Raw genomic sequence first — 16996 nt, forward strand, 5'->3', positions numbered from 1 at the left:
CCACCGTCCAGTACATCAATACATTTGCTACTTGAGTAGATTTTCCTGCTAATCTTTGACTTAAGTTGAGTGTTTTACTTTTCCTAAATTGAAGGTTTGCTTCCTTTTTGTTTTCAGCAACATGAACCAGAAACTGGAGACAATAAGGAGGAACGTGCTCGAGCGTCAGTTTAGTCTATTAGCCACAATCTGACGATGCATTAAAACGTCACCAATTTGGTATAACGCCTGTTTAACCCAGGTCAGCAGTAGATATGTCATTTAAAATGAACAAAAAAAAGAACGTATTATCTGTAAAATCTCATCAAATTTGGACGGAGGATCGGAGATTTCCATCAGACTTTTTAAGAACGCTGCGGGGATCTGTTCAGCGAGTCGTTGCAGATGTTATAAGTGTATTAAAAATGTTAAAAAACCTCTTAGTTCACTTACAATATACCTAAGGGTTTCAGTACAAAATCTAGAAGTTTATCTGAAAAATTCCTATGACTGTTTTTATGCGTCTAAGAATGTATTTTGTTCTGCAACGCCAGCCGTTTTCAACCTCGGAGATGTCTTAGAAAGCCTGACTATTCTCAATTTAATCTCCCTTTTTAAAGGTTCTTCACAGATTGGGCTATTTTGGGGGAAAAAAGAGGGAAAAGGAGGGTAGCAAAACAACCCAACAATACCAAAAAAAAAAAGCCAAAAGAGGGGTTAGGAGAACCGCAATTCAACGGCACCAAAGTATCTGGAGGTACTAGACCGAAGCCGAGAACACGACACTCTGAAGAGGAGGATGAGTTGACGGAGGAGAGCTGAAGAGTGGACAGACTCAATGGACGTCCAGCTGGTTAAAGAGATTTCCGAAAAAAACCCTCCTCCCTCCTCCCTTAACCCCTTCCTCCTTCCCGAAGTTTCCCCAAAATGTAGTTTTTCTGACATCCACAGAGCAGAAGGTGCAGGTGAATGTATGAGAGCGGGACCGACAGAAGTCCGATGGCGGTGACTTCTGCAGGGAGCCGAGATGGGAGTCAGATTAAACTTTCTCAAACCATAATGAGGGGAGAGGGATGATGGATGTGGAATGGCGAGGCGTATGGCCGACACAGACTCGTATCAAAGTTCAAATACTACAGCAGAAAAAAATAGAATAAAACATAACAATAATAATAGCAATAATCATCTGCAGCTGTGGGAAACTTCTCCAGGTGGTTGCTCCAGTCCTCCTTATTCAACAAATCATCATCATCATTACAATTATTATTATTATTGTTATTATTATCATAATATGGGTGGGCTAGTTAATTTTAATTTTTTTTAAATCTTCATCGTCGTTGAGTTAGGTACTTTATTTTTTATTTTTTCATTTCCGAAAAGAAGCTGTCCATTAATCTTGAACTGCTACGGTTTGATCCTTGCTTGGTGCCTCTGTGGCGTTCGCCTCCTTGGCCGGAGGTTCGGCGGCTGGTGTTGAACTAGGGGCAGCGGCGGCTTCCTTCGCTGGTGCGGGAGCTGCTGCTGCCGCCGCCGCCGCCTCTGTGGGCTTGGGGTCAGGGGAGGCAGCGGGGGCCGCCTCGGCTTTGGCTGCTGGTGCCGCGGGGGCCTCAGTCTTTTTGGCGTCGGCCTCATCTTTGCTCTCGGCCGCCGCAGCCTTGGTCTCCGGCTCCTTGGCGGCGGGGGCCGACTCTTTGGCCGGGGCGGGGGCAGCTGGTTTCTCCTCAGCCTTTTGGGGCTCGGCGCTCTTGGGCGCCTCCGTTTTCGGCTCGGCGTTGGCGGCAGGTTTCTCGGGCTCCTTTGCTGCAGGAGCGGCGTCCTTCTCCTCCTCTTTGGGCGCTGCAGCGTCTGCCGCCGGCGCCTCCTTGGCCGCCGTGTCGTTTGCTACCTCTTTAGCATCGGTGGCAGCCGGGGCCTCGTCCTTGTTGTCCTTCGGTGCTTCGCTTTCCTCCGGAGAGGCCCCCTCCGCTTTGGCATCCTTGTCTTTGGCCTTGTCATCGTTTACGTTGTATCCCTTCTTCTTTTTGCTGAGCTTGCCTCCCATTTTGGATCTCTGGCCTCTGAAACAGAAGAAGGAGAAAAAAAGAGAAATGAATATTGGTATTATGGAAACCATAAAGTAGCACATCCCATAAAAAGAACACTAAATATGAGCAGGAATCTCAAATGACAGAGTGAGAGAAGATGTTTCGGATACATTGCTGTAGACTAGTTTCTCTTTGTGGTGCAAGGTGATCGATTTATTACATCAGGAGCTTTTATGTTTGAGCCACAAAAGTGTAAAATCTGACAAGTCTGCCTAAGATTTCAAAAGGAAGATCAATAGTAGGAAAAAAGCCAAGTATTCACACAAACATATTTGAGGTGTAATCACTCAACCTAAACCTCCTTAGAGAGCCTCCTCACATGATATTTCCTCTCTCAGATCAGACAAAGCTTATCTAACCATGACGAACGCCACAGAGAGAGAGAGAGAGAGAGAGAGAGAGAGAGAGAGAGTAACTGAGTAAAAACACTAACAGTCAATAGAAACAGTGATGCTCATCTTGAGGAAGATCCTAAAACCTTTTAGAGTAGAAACACAAGTATCAGAAAGAGACTCTCGGCACATCTTGTTTCTCACCTTTCAGATCAAGAATATCTAAATTGAGATGCCCCAAGAGCAAGAGGAAATTAAAATATCTGTTACTGAGACAAATAGCCTTTTAAGTTCCTCAAAAGTTCTGCAGAAGCTGAAGCTAAAGGATTTTCCACAGCTTTGGCAGATGGTACGACTACATTTGAATACTTTCCACATGGTAGTCGTGCAGAGAATTGGATAAAACTCAGATCTTCATGTTCAAAAGTTCACTGAACACCTTGTCCAATGACTAACATATAACATTTGTAGGTTTGTTTTCCTTTCTAGAGAAGAATATTAAAATGTGGACACTCGTTCGTGACTCTTCTCTGATCATAACAGCCGCTATCCAGCTCTCGCTTCTTCCAGGACCGAAAATATTACTTCTGTATGTAATCTGCATTCACCCAAAGGTTCTTTTCATTTTAATTAAATTAGATTTTCTCATTCACTGCATGGGGTATTAGTGATGGAGATGATTTTGGTTTAATTCGTCAAGGTTTATTTGATTTCTGCCCAACCCCAAGAAAGGAAAGAAAGGAAAGAAAGAAAACTGACTTTTATATCATACATATCGACAAATATCATTGGAAAATCTGTGGAGATAAACCAAAACTGTCTGCATTGGTAGAACTGCTGCTGCAACCATCTTGCTGCTGATTTTAACTATGTATTATATCACCCTGGGGCATGATGTAATGCCTCTCTGTCTGTAAAATGTTATTTCTCTGACAGTACACTGCACTGCTCACTTTACCTCTTATTTCTTACTTTATTGGCTTATTTATTTATTGACTGATTATGCCTATTGTGTAGATCTGAGTACAGCATTTCTTTCTCTTTCATGTATCTACAGGACTGCAGAATCAACCGAGGTTCAGCCTGGACTAACAACGAGATATGTGAGCTTCAGGTTGTCAGTCCCATCCAAGACACATCTGATCAGTGAGTGGACTAAATGCTCTCTTGTGATACCCTTTAGTGATACATTTCGGTGCGCTTTAATGTGTGTGAAAAGAAACCGAACCAAGCAGAAGACGAGTTTACCGACTCATCCACTGATTCAGATCACAGAAAATGAACCAAACGAACCCTGAGATTGCATTTTATGACACGTTACTAAGGAGTGTAGGTTTATCATCATTGAGCAGGTACTGTAGATAACAGTGTGTGTAGGCAGGCTGAACACACACACACACACACACACACACACACACACACACACACCTGCAGATTCCTGGCTGGCTCACAGCAGAAGCACCATCTGTCTGCTCGATGGGGGAGAGGACTTCAATACCACAACAAATCAGGCTTATTAGGAGCAAAGACTCGAGAGCAGCTCGAATTTGTTGTTTAAAATATTAAATCTGAATGTTGGCGGTTAGAAAATGCCAAGAAAAAAAAGCTTGGCTCAGTTAATCTGCTTGTTAGAAAAACACAGAAAAAAGTGCTGTTTACGTTTCAAATAGCTTCATTTCTAACTTTGACAGTATTATGACAAAGAAATACTAGTTATTTATCTACCTATTTACTGCCCTAATTTAATGTTTTCAGCACTTGAATCCAAAGCAGCATCTAAATACTCCAAGTTACACACAATCATAGGTCTCAAATCTGATTATGTCTAAATATAAACTTGAAAACCTGATTAACCTAACTCAATTTGATTCTTAATTGTTGTTATCTTGCATTTTGAATTTGAGACTTTTTTGTAATGAAATATGCTGTTTTAAAATAAAGCATTTCCTTTTTATTTGAGGATATCTAATGTTCTACAGACATCATTTTGTCAGGGCCGTTTCACAGGTAATAACTATATTTTGGAAAGAAAATGTTTTAAAAAATGTCCTCAAAACAAACTTAAAGTTGTTTTTGAAGAGGTTTTACTTGATTGCTATATTCCACGGACACTACAGCAGCAAGGTTTTGAGTTTTTTTTCATTTCAAAATGTTTTTAGCTGAAAAAATAGAAAAGAAATGGAATTCAATCTCAATTAAGTCTCATTATTTTGCACATCACACACTTTACATGTCCTAAAATTGTGGCCCAGTTCCCTGATATATTTGTAAAAAAGGTCAAGATAAAGGAGCAATCCACACATTTCTCATTTGGTATCTAGTCATATAAATATTTTAGGTTTATATCTATTAACTATATTTAGAAAAACTGCTGTTGAATTCTCTGAATGTAATATGAATAAAAACCCTTTCAACCAAAGACCAATAAATTAAGCTTTTATACAATCTGATGACAGTGGGGTTTGTAGAGCTTTCCAGATGATGAAGTTGTTGTTTAATTAATTCAAAATCTAATTTTCTACACCAACAAAACTGTATGTGCCTCTCTCAAAAAATAGTGCGAACTGGCCCTTTAAGTGGCTGAAACAGGTGTAAAAATCTTTATAAAATTAACTTCATCTTCCTTCTTTAATCATATAGTTGATGATTTGATGATTAAACCATGATTATCTATTTGTTCTGTTACCTGGAGACTGAAATCTGTCAAAAGGATTCAAACTTGACCTTTTTCCTCCCAAACAAACCCAAACAAACCTCTGAGACTCTCTGCTGGCTACTCACAGATTCTCCCTGAATGGGACCGAGCCGGCGGTGAATCCACTCAAAATGCTAATCACCTCGTCGCCACTGACTGAATTACTCCACTATTCATGCAAAACTCCCCCTGAATGTCCGACGGTCGGTATCTGCCAGGGCCGCCGTTCCTGCCGCAGCTTTATACGGGCGACAATGGACGTCTCTCTGCAACATCACATCATTTGGCTCCCAGTACAATGACTCACAATCATTTGGCGGAGGGGGGACAATGGCTCCTTTTCAACCAAAGGCACGCTTACTCGCTGCTGGGCGTGTGGTTTTACTGTTTGAAGAGTCGGAGGCAGGGCCGAGACAACCTGGAGAAAACGCTCCGGGTCGAAATAAAAGACTAATTTAACCTGCAGTCTGCAGTAAGGGAAGCACACGAGGAAGGAAGTCTGATGTGCCAGCTGTGAACTTGCATCATCGTGTCATGTGGATGATGATGATAAGATTGCCAAGTTTAGAGTAGACGTTTAGCAAACACTCCTACACAAAGGAAGGGTGTCAAACGTCTCATAATGAGTCCAACAGCAGTGCGGTTTTACATTCCTTTACATATCTTGAAAGAGTTCAGGAAAAAGTGAAACCTACAGAAGTAATACAACAACAGGCCAGTCAGATAATGTCTAAACTCCCTCAGAATTAGGTGTTGAAGAGCTGCCCTTCATTTACTATAAAAGCACCTGAAGCACTTTGAGCTGCATTTATTGTATGAAAGGCGTTATAGAAAAAAGTTACTATTATTATTGTAGTTTCCTTTTGAAGAAAAAGTCAACTTAAGTGTAAAATGAATGTAAAAAAAACACGACAATACCAAGAGTGGATAAAATTAGTATGTTGAAAATAAGTTATGAATTCAAATTTGAGACAAATTAAGAAAATAATGACAAATTTGACAAATATTAGTCAATAAATTCAGTATTTTTATGTTTTATTTGTTTTTACGTTGTTTTTTTCCCTTGACAAGCGCCCCCTGGTGGTTTTGTGAATAATGACTCTTATTTCTCAGAAAAAAAAGCAGCAGTATTGTGATGTTGGATGTATAGAAATGTCAGATTTTGACACACAAAAGTGGATAAAAGATGATTATGTTGAAAATAATTCATGAAAACTAAGATTAATTGAAGAGACTCCTCTCAAGTACCACCGAGACCCCCTCAGCACTGGAAGCTCATGACCCCCAAACAACTTTCATTTTATTCTGATTGGATAATGCTGCTGTCAGGTAGAAACCTTGTAACTCACATATTTAGACATTTTGGACATACAAGGTTTCTGACAGTGACCATAATTATCAACATCAAGAGAAAAGGGTCGAGCTTTGTGTCGTATTTCTGTAGAGCCAAACATTGAGGGTCTCCCATCATTGAGGGGTCCCTTTCTACTAAAGGATTTGCCCAGATTTCCTGTTTGGTAGATTTGGCCGTGATGTTGGATGTATAAAAATGTTGAGAGTCAGATTTTTTTACATTGCATCTCCTTCCAGTAAAAACAACAACAAAAATAACTAGTGGATTAAAGACGATTATGTTGAAAAGAAGTCATGAATTTAAATTTGAGACAATTTAAGAGCCTCTGCTCGTCAGAAAAAATGACAAGTTAGACAAATATTGCTCAAATACCTGCAGTATTTTTACATGTCTTTGTTTTTACTTTATTTTCTTGGCAAGCGCCCCCTTGTGGTTTTTGTGAATAATGACTCTTATTTTTACAAAGAAAAAAAAAAGGTAGCACTATGGTGACGTCACGGCATCGCAAAAAGATGTTGGGTTGGATGATTTTACATTTTGACACCTGAGAACAGTTTTTTTTCACATTGCATCTCCTTCCAGCACTAAATGTCTTCTTTTAACCACTTTTAACCCAACCTTTAAGTAGCTGTTCTTGCCTAACCGTAACCGAACCCCAGCAATAGATGTGACAGATGAAATGAAAACATCGTCAAACAACCTTATTTTATGATTTTTACATGAGGACTTGTTGCAAATGATCAGCTGAAGTAGACTTTAAACCACCGATACTCCTCTAAGGATCTGTGCTGACATTGTTTTTTAAAAGCAGTCTTTATGCAGACCTCAGTGAAAACTCGATGCACCTCATTTATTTCTCTCTCTCTCTTATTTAACACCACCTGCGTTTCTTTCTCCTGTTTTTTTCCCCATAGTGTTCAGCAGTTGCCTCCTTTAACCACCGACTCTCCTCCAACAATCCTTCAACCTCGGCTAAGCTGCTGACTTAACGAAACACCTGATTGATCACTCGCTGAAGAAGAAGAAGAAGAAGAAGCAGAAGAAGAAGAAAGTATTTATACAACATTATTAATCGACTATCAAATTCTTGTCTGGCCAGTCGAAAAAGGTGGCAAAGCGATTTAAGATGAGGAAAAATCCCAGAAGGAACAGATGGATGATTCTTCCTCTTTCGCTGTTTTTTTTTCTCAAACTCTCACCATCTCTGGCGATTCATCTGTCACACCCACAAGCCTCCACCTCTCTCCCCTCCCCCCCTCCCCATCTACCTACCGCCCACTTTCTCCTCTCGGCGGTAATCCCTCCATCATCAGTCCTGCCTCTCCTCTCCTCTCCTCTCTTCTCCATGTCTCTGCTGTCTTGTCTTGCTTCACCTGCAGTGTTTTCTTGTCCTAAGTGTGTAATTTCAGTCGTCTCAGTTGCTTCTCCTGTCTGCTCTGCGGCCGGTGTCTCAGCTTTATGTTTTTTTTTTGGCACATCTAAATTAGACTTTCCCTCCTGGGATTATTTTTCTCTTCACTGTTTCAGTCTCTAGATACACCTTTACTCTCTCTCTTTTCTCTCTCTGCTCGAGCCCTCTTCTTTCTATAGCAGCTGCACAAACCCCAATTAAAGCTGCAACAAATGACTATGTATGTAAATCTGAAACAGGCGACTTGCAGTGAAAAACCTTCATTCCCAGCTCGCCTCTTCTCTATGAAGCTTTGTAGCATCTTTCAGCTCATTATTTTGGTTTTATTGGTCTCATTAAACTTGATTTCAGCAGTGATCAGCAAAAAAACAAGCTCAGAAAAACTCACAGTGCCCAACCAGTCCCTAAAAGTAATTTGAGCACCTCCAGCCAAACACTGTTCCCAGAAACTGGTGGAGGCCAAACCGAAGCCAAAAGGAAATAGAGTAAATTTGACTTGCATTCATCAGATGGACACAAACATGATGAATGTTGCTCAGTGTGGTCTGATAATATGTCAATGTTTAGTTGATTATGGTTCATCATTAACAGCTGCTTTAACCTTTGTGTCGTCCTCCCGGGTCAACTTGACCCCGTCTGTTTTAACTGTTCCTTCTTTCCTCCCTTCATTCTTTCCTTCCTCCATCCCCCTTTCTTCCTTCCTTCTGTCCTTCCTTCATTCCTCCCTCCTTCTTTCCTTCCTTCCTTTCCTTCCTCCCTCCTACCTTCCTTCCTTTCCTTCCTTTCCTTCCTTCTTTCCTCCCTCCCTCCCTCCTACCTTCCTTCCTTCTTTCCTCCGTCCTTCCTTCCTTTCCTTCCTCCCTCTTACCTTCCTTCCTTCCTTCTTTCCTCTGTCCTTCCTTCCTTTCCTTCCTCCCTCCTTCCTCCCTTCCTTCCTTCCTTCCATTTTTTACCTGATAGCAACAAAAGCTCATAATATGTTTCAGCTATAGATGAATAAAGGAAATTGAAATCTTGAAAACACATTTTCTCTGCCAGATGTGGCAAGTTGAGGCTCAAAATACTGATGCTCTTATGTTTTAACCACTTTGCTGCTGCAGTCAGGACAAACGCATTGCAGCATTGTTGGAGAAAAGAGCCTCAAAGAGCTAAAAACACAAGATATCTCTATTAATAAACAACCTCTAACCTCAAGCCTACAGTGAATGTATGTAAAAATGCTTCCTGTAAGTCAACACTCAGGGCTTAAACCTTTCACTAAATGCTTTGTTTGCAATGTTACCTCCACTTCCTCCTCGTGATGACCTCAGTTTGTGGTTTTAACTGTAAATCATGTGAAATATATGTGAAAGAATCTAATCATAGACCTGGAAATGTGCATGATATGTCTTTAAAACAATGCATTTTAGCAGTTGTAGTTGACTTTACTGTTTAAGTTCCAAGTTTGACCGAAAATCCCATCTTTTAAATATAGGTGTTATGTATAGTTTGTCATTTCCAGCTCAGACTGTGAACTTCTTTGTGTTGTCAGCTTTGGAGAAGAATGTGTAAATAATCCTGATTAAAGATATTGTATTTCTCTCTTTAATTAATCTCTGCTTTCTTTCTCTCTGCACATTTGTCACTGGTCAGATTTTTAATCCCTCTCTCCTGTCCCTCTGGTCAGGCAGATGGAGGTCTCCAGGAGGTCCTGGGGGGTCAGGGTAAATCCCCGCCCCCCCTCGGAGCAACCGGTGAGCCCAGCCTGGCAGGTTCTGTGTTCCTGCCATCCAAGATGACACGTTAAAGGTTAAAGCTGTCACCACCCGACTCCCCGTCCCGCTCGGACAAGCTCGCTGCGCCTCCGTGTCCGATGGAAAATCTAGTTGACGGCAGAAAGCAGGAAAAAGCTGCAGGAACGCTAATGACAGTTTGGTTTCGGGAGCGAGGAACCGGATCAGGAAGCTTATTTTAGATCTTGTCATGAAAAGCTATTTTTCGTCCAACATTTGCATAACATAACATAAAGCACTCACTGAGGCTCTTATTCTGTCTGCTGGGACTTGAAATGCGGGAAAAAAACCTTTCAAGTTACCTGGTGTCTCATATTCACAATTCACACATAGAAGAAGACTCACATATTCAACTTATTCTGAACCTACTGTTGGATCTTGTTTTGCATTTTGTCTCTCTACTAACTTTTACAGTTTTAATGTACACTTATGTAATAGTCTTTATCTTCTTTTGTTTTTTCTCATTTTAACTAATTTAAAAATGAGCCAACTGAAGCACACACAACACAAGCCACAAAGAGGAAGTGATGATAAATGATTCATCGGCTGGCTGACAGTTCTGACAAATGATTAATTGTTAATGGCTTGTTTTACATCATAAAAGTCAGAAATTCACTGGAACCAGCTTCTCAAACATTGTCCATGATAGTAAACTCAACTTATTTGTGTGTTTTTCATTGTTGGTCAGACAAAACAAGTCATCTGAATATGTTAATCGAGGCTTCTGGGAATATTTGTCACCATTTTTCACTATTTTCTGGCATTTTACACACTGAACAATCATTTACTAAACTTATTAACTCTGCTAGGACATCGGTGTTTTCCTATAATCAGGAAGATCTTGTGTTGGAGTCTCCAATTGTCCTTTTTGGAAGACATTTTCATGAAGAATTGACAGAAAACTACTTTTTCATTATAGGCGGACAAACTTCAAAGACTTTCTCCTCTACTTTTGTATCAGTAGGAGTATTTTGCAAGAACATTTCAGAGCTTTAGTTTCTGGAAATGATCTTATTTATGCATACAGTATGTGGTTTAGGAGCCATTTTAATTTGATGTCATTTTAGGTGGAAGAGGTTAAAGATGACTATCAGACCTACTGATAATGAAAATAATGGTTGGTTTCATTCCCACAGTACTGCTATAATGGAATAATATGACCTCACTGTTGATATTGGCCTTTAAAACATCCACTTAACTCGAAATTCAAACATCTAAAAATACGATTTTTCTTCCCAGTTCCTCAAAACGTTCAAATTTCAGGCGATACACGATTTTTCACCGGTCGCTGAGAGCTGAAAGTATCCCCACTTGTGTTCAAGCCGGCGGCTAAAAACAACAGAGTTTCTCCTCTTGTGTCACACTGACCTCTGTTATCAGTCTGCTCCTGAGCTGATTTACAGCCACAACACAACAAACGGCTTCAGACGAGCTGCTGGAGATTCAGACTGTCAGTGAGTCAGTGCTCCACTCGACCTGAGTGACACAGCAGCTGTGGCTTTTGTCTGTCCCGATAAGTTTTATGCATCTTTATTAGCCTCCTGCAACCCTGCTTCCTCATACATTACATTTTGGGTTTGCTGGACCTTATACTTCATTCTGCTTAACTTTGACCTGTTGACCTCGTTCGTACATCCTTTGTTGTGCCACCTAGTGGTCGCAAAAGCACAATGCAGTGTAATAATCAGTGTAAAAATTAGATGGCATGGATCTTGGCCAAGGCAATTAACAGCCAATCCCCAGTTAAAAGTGGACCAGGTACAAAAGATTATCAAATTTCATAATTGAAACTTGTTTATTTATGCTAAATAATGTTTGTAGTTTGATATGCTGTACAAATCTCTACAGATTAGACTAATTTTAGCAACAGCAACAAGCTACGACACTGCTTACCACACTCGTTTGAGGACATAAGGACTTTATTATCATTAGTACAAAGGAAAGGTGTAAATGTGAATTTGCAAAGACTTAACCTTCTGCAACCCTGCATCCTCATATGTGGACATTACATTTTGGGTTTGCTGGACCTTATATTTCATTCTGCTGAACTTTGATCTGTCCTCGTTCGCACACACTTTTTTGTGCCACCTAGTGGTCGCAAAAGCACAATGCAGTATAAAATCCAATTGGCAGGCATATTGCCCAAGTCAATTAACAAAATGGACCAGGTACAAAATCTTATCAAATTTTATGGTTGAAACTTGTTAATTTATGTTTAATAATGTTTGTAGTTTGATACAAATTTGACTAATTTTAGCAATAACAACAAGCTACCACACTGTGACTCATTTGAGGATGTTGGGATCTTATTATCATTCGTGCAAAGAGAAGATGTAAATGTTTTATGCACTGATAAAATAATTGTGTTATACAGTAAAATAAACCCAGCTCCTGCTAATCTCAAATATCTAGGATAAATTAAAAATGCATACCAAACAAAAGCTCAGGTCTCAGGAGGTTAGAAGGTGCCACAAAATCAACAGAATCATCAAAACAGATCAAAATGAGCTTCCGATTTCAACCCTCGATGATTCTCATATCGTTACACTGAAACTGGAACTTCAAGTAGCTGCACACAGTCGACTGTTGCTCTACAAGGAATAGTTCTTAGTAATATATAACCTAAAACCAGCGAGTGTGCTCCTACATGAATGTAACTACAAGCATAATTTATAACCCAGGCCCGAGCACTTCCTCTCTCGCTGCCATCCAGCTGGCTGATTTAAGGCGAGTCTGCTCACCAAACGAGTGCAGGGAGCTGAGCGGACAGGCTGGGAAACTGGAGCAGAAAATCTGGTCCAATCACACACACACACACACATACACACACACACACACACACACAAATAAAAAAAAAACCTCACACCGACACTGAGTTTGAAGGAAAAAGGGAAGAGCAGAGGATGCCGGGAGTTGGGTGTCTGATCTGAGATGTTCAAGTATCCGAAATGACAGATTGGACTCCATGACGAAGGTTTAAAAGGAGGCAAGATTCTCACATTGTGCTGGTATGATTTTTCCCACAGCAATGCGCTATTTTAAATCTCAGCGCTCCGAAAGCTTGGCAAGCCTTACGACATCAGAGCCAAAGATGATGCAAAAGTATTTTCTCCCACCGTTTCCCACCACATATTCCACACTTTCACTCCAGCCCTGAAAATGTGAAATATCCAGTATAACAGTAGCATCGGTGCAACTGAGTAGGTGGTCCCTTGTGTCAAAGCTAGCAGCAGCAGCAGCAGGACCGGCGGCTACTTCTGTCCAATAGTAAACATTTTTTCAGTGTGCAGTGGCTTCCAGCTGTGTGGAGCTAATTTCATCTGTGAGTAACTCGGGATTAACAGGAGGGTCAGTGTGTGAAGGCGCTACTCTACATGTAGTGATTTGTGTCTCAAATTAAGGCTATCCTTGTTCTTCTGTTGCTCAAAGTATAATAACACCTTTCCATTTAGTCCCTTTTAAAAGCAAGAAGGAGGAACCAAGCATTTATCATCCAATGTGCATCTGGAGCAACTGATTAAAGTAAAAGGTTAAGTTAGAAAACTAGAATCATGACTTGCAAGACGTAAAGAGTAAAGAGTTTTCAGGTCAAATTCAACCAGGTAGAAGCTGAAAGTCATCTTACAAAACAGCAAATTCTCTTTTATTAAATTCTATCTTTTAAAATGAATGAATGAATGAGTGTTTAACAGCGTCAGGCTTTCTGAAATGTTAAGACACCACACTGGAAACCACTACTGTCATTGGAGAATTCATGTTAACAAAAAATGTGTAATCTTGCAATCAGAGAATTCAATGCAAATTTCAACCTGTCATCATTGTACCTATAAAACAAAACAGGTTAATTTGTCCTCTGAAGCAAATCATGACGATACAAACACGAACATTTACTGATCTGACATCTCTTTTGTTGAACTCTGGTTATTAGTTTGGCAATATTGGGAGTAAGTAATAAGGGAGTTTTTCCATGTGGGAATGTTGGGTCTCTTTAAAGTAAATTAAAGAATTTGGTCTAGACTTGTTGTGATATGGCGCTATATATGTTGACTGATATTGTCCAATGCAATATTTGCAATTGTGATATCCCTCTCTAGTTTAGGCCTCAGCCTGTTTAGCTTATTCAGCCTTCTTTACTAATCAGTGTCTTTTTTTCCCCTTTCAGACCTCAACCAGACAGATGGCTTCGGGTTTTTCTTTGGTTTGCACCCATAATACATTTTACTCATCCACACATTGCATTCATTACTGACTTCACTGACTAACATGATATTCTAAGTTGATAATAAATGTTATTTTGGAAGTTTTATTCAGGTGGGATTCCCTTTTTTCTTGCAGTCTCTGAGCCGGTTCATAACAGCAAGATTTAGTCTTCATTGTTTAGGAGGTGTTGTTAGATACATCGTGCTTTTCGTGACTTTCTGTCATTCTTTAAAACTGTTATGAGGTTGGATGTTAAACTTGGTCATAGTTCCAAAATATGAGGTGAATTTATGGAGAAATGCTGCCTGCAAGTCAAAAGTCAGGGCTTCAATCTGCTCTGAAATTCATCTCAAACGTGTACAGATATATTTAACAAGTGAAGTAAAGACCATGAAAAAGAGGTGAAGTATGACTACTGTAGTTTTTATCTGCTGGAGGAAGCTGGCCAATCAGAACAGAGTGGACTCATCCTTAAAGAGACAGGAGCTAAAATGGCCAGTTTCAGACAGAGGCTGCAGTGAGGGGGCTGCATAAAGGACCAGTAGAAGATAAATAAGGAGTTTTTAACTGTAAATCATGCAAAGATATTCCAGTAGAGACCCACAATATAAATATAGAACTGGAAATATGCAGAATATGTCCACTTTAACCATGGCATTAGCCCTGAACACAAAGTACAGCTGAGGAATGTCATGTAATTTTGCAGCATTTTGATCATAAACCAACTGGACAAATTGAAGTTTTAAAGGTGATGATGACACTAGATGAAAAGTCAAAGGATCATTAAAGTCAGTGGATCAAATGATCAACACTGAGCTGCTAGTGTGGCTAAAACTGGTCAAACTGAAGAATGCTTGTTATTTAAGTTTTACAGAAAAAGCTGCAGCTGAGATTTGGGATCATTATCTGAGTTTTATTGTATTTATTTGGCTTGTTTTTAAGGTCAGAGTTGAGTTTTTATTACTAAGTAGCATCTTTAAGTGTTTATTTGTTTTGTAAAGCGTAACTTTACTTTTGAACAATGAACCTGGTACTGTACTGTAGCTTGTTTTGGATTTCGTCTCGAAGCTGAACAGTCTAATTACCCAGAGTACACACAGGCTGCTGCTTATATTGGCCTCAGGCTGAAGACACACACACACACACACACAAACACACACACACAGAAACAGCCCTGTGCATTAAAAAAAACCCTAAACACACATACTGCAGCATGAATAAACACACACACATTCACACACACACACACACACACACACACACACACACACACACACACTCATTGGTGTTTAGAGGATCGATACTCAAATTGACGGAGCTTGAGAAAACTCTTGGCTGGAAATGGTTATTGATCAGTTCGCTGCGGCCACAGAGAGCCGCTGTGTGTTCAGCTGCTGCTTACGAGTCAGAGGACGCACTCAGCAGAGATGAAAGCCAACGAGGCGCTTTGAGAAGCCTTTTTTTTAACTGAGACGTTGTATTACTGAATACAAAAATCGTTCTGAACACTTTGTTGGCTGCCCCCCCCCCAAAAAAAAAAAAAAACTCGACAGCAGACAAAACAAAACAGAGAAGTGAAACGGATTACGTCCATCTCTGTGGATTCGGTGGCATTTCACTCTCCTCCTCAGACGCTCACATGACCTCCGTGTCTGCAGAGCTGGCTGGATGGAAAGTAACAGCCCACACTGTGGTTATACAATGTCTCAATGAATATCTACACTTACCACTTTCTATATATTAAATTATTGATGTTACAAAATGCAAAATATAGTCAGTTTTCACTTAACCCTTTGTAGGCCACACCAAGAAAGTGCTATTTGAGGCCATGACAACATAAAACTCTCATTGAGCCTAAATGTGATGTTTTACAGACCTTTACAGACCTCATTCACACATAATTTGTTCTAAACTTTTCTTTAAAAACATGTTAGAGACTCATTCTGTTCGTGTACAAGATGAAAAAATGAAACTCAACATGAAAAATGTCTCCAGCAGGATCTCTGATGTCAGCAGTGATTTGTGTTATTCTTCGTTTATACACTAAAGCACAACCTGTATCTATAGCAACCATAGAACAACCTGTATCTATAGCAACCATAGAACAACCTGTATCTATAGCTACCATAGAACAACCTGTATCTATAGCAACCATAGAACAACCTGTATCTATAGCAACCATAACACATTCTGATGGTCTGTCTGTGCATTACATACCTCATACAAGTGCTAAAGATTGACCTAAAAGTTAAATGGCTTCAATAGATTTAGTTTTTGACCCAATATCATGAAACAAACCGAACGATTGAGCAGACCTACAAAGGGTTAAAGGAGCAGTGTGTAGAGTTTAGTTGCATCTAGAGGACCAGAGTTGGCAGAAATTGAATTTAATATTAAGTATGTTGAATTAATGTATAATCACCTAAAAATAAGGATTGTGGTGTTTTTGTTACCTTAGAATATATCAACATAGGGAGCATCTCCTCCTCTACAGAGCCTGCCATGTTTCTACAGTAGCTCACGATGGACAAACCAAACACCTACAGAGGACCTTTCTAATTTTTCGTGAGGTTCGTAACCAACGTAGGTTCTCCTACATGCTTGGAAGTAGAGGTTGGGGTGGTGGCACTAGAATCAACTAAATCCTACACACTGCACCTTTAATGTGTCATTTAATTTGTAAAATACCAAACCATTACATAGATAAGTCAATGCAGTCATAATATGTTGGGAATAAATATCAGAATCAGGATTGAAGATAAATCCTGTAAGCTTGTTTCATTAGTTAACAAAGTTAGTTTTCTGTTTTTGATATTTCTGACATCTCATCTTGACTTATTTTAGAAACTACTCTACACTGAAGTCATAAAAGAAATATTTCATCTCTGTTCTCGCCGCAGCCTGTAATACTTTTGTCATTCCATCTCGATTTATTGTGAAACGGAGCGAAGCCTCTGGCCTTGTTTCTGCTGCAAAAATGTTGAAAAGGATTTTGTTGTTTTCTGACACATCCAGGTCAGGCTTTCAGGCTGTGTTAAGTGATGAAACAGGTGCCATCAAACTTCAGCAAAAAATACCCACAATTCACTGCATTACAGCCATTTGCAGCAATCGGCAGCAGCTGATGTAACTGAGGTTGTGTCAGCTGATCGTTTATGGGAATCGTTCC

At 39.9% G+C, this 16996-nt stretch overlaps 1 protein-coding gene across 1 annotated transcript; it reads right to left on the bottom strand.

Annotated features, from left to right (window-relative positions):
- Positions 1–538: 538 nt before the first annotated feature.
- basp1 (brain abundant, membrane attached signal protein 1) lies at positions 539–2031 on the bottom strand. Its single transcript, XM_062429670.1, has one exon. It carries the CDS (start codon positions 2018–2020, stop codon positions 1370–1372), a length of 651 nt encoding a protein of 216 aa, XP_062285654.1. The 5' UTR covers positions 2021–2031; the 3' UTR covers positions 539–1369.
- Between the last annotated feature and the right edge of the window lie 14965 nt (positions 2032–16996).

This window comes from Scomber scombrus, chromosome 11 (genome assembly GCF_963691925.1).
Source record: "Scomber scombrus chromosome 11, fScoSco1.1, whole genome shotgun sequence".
NCBI classification, from domain to species: domain Eukaryota; kingdom Metazoa; phylum Chordata; class Actinopteri; order Scombriformes; family Scombridae; genus Scomber; species Scomber scombrus.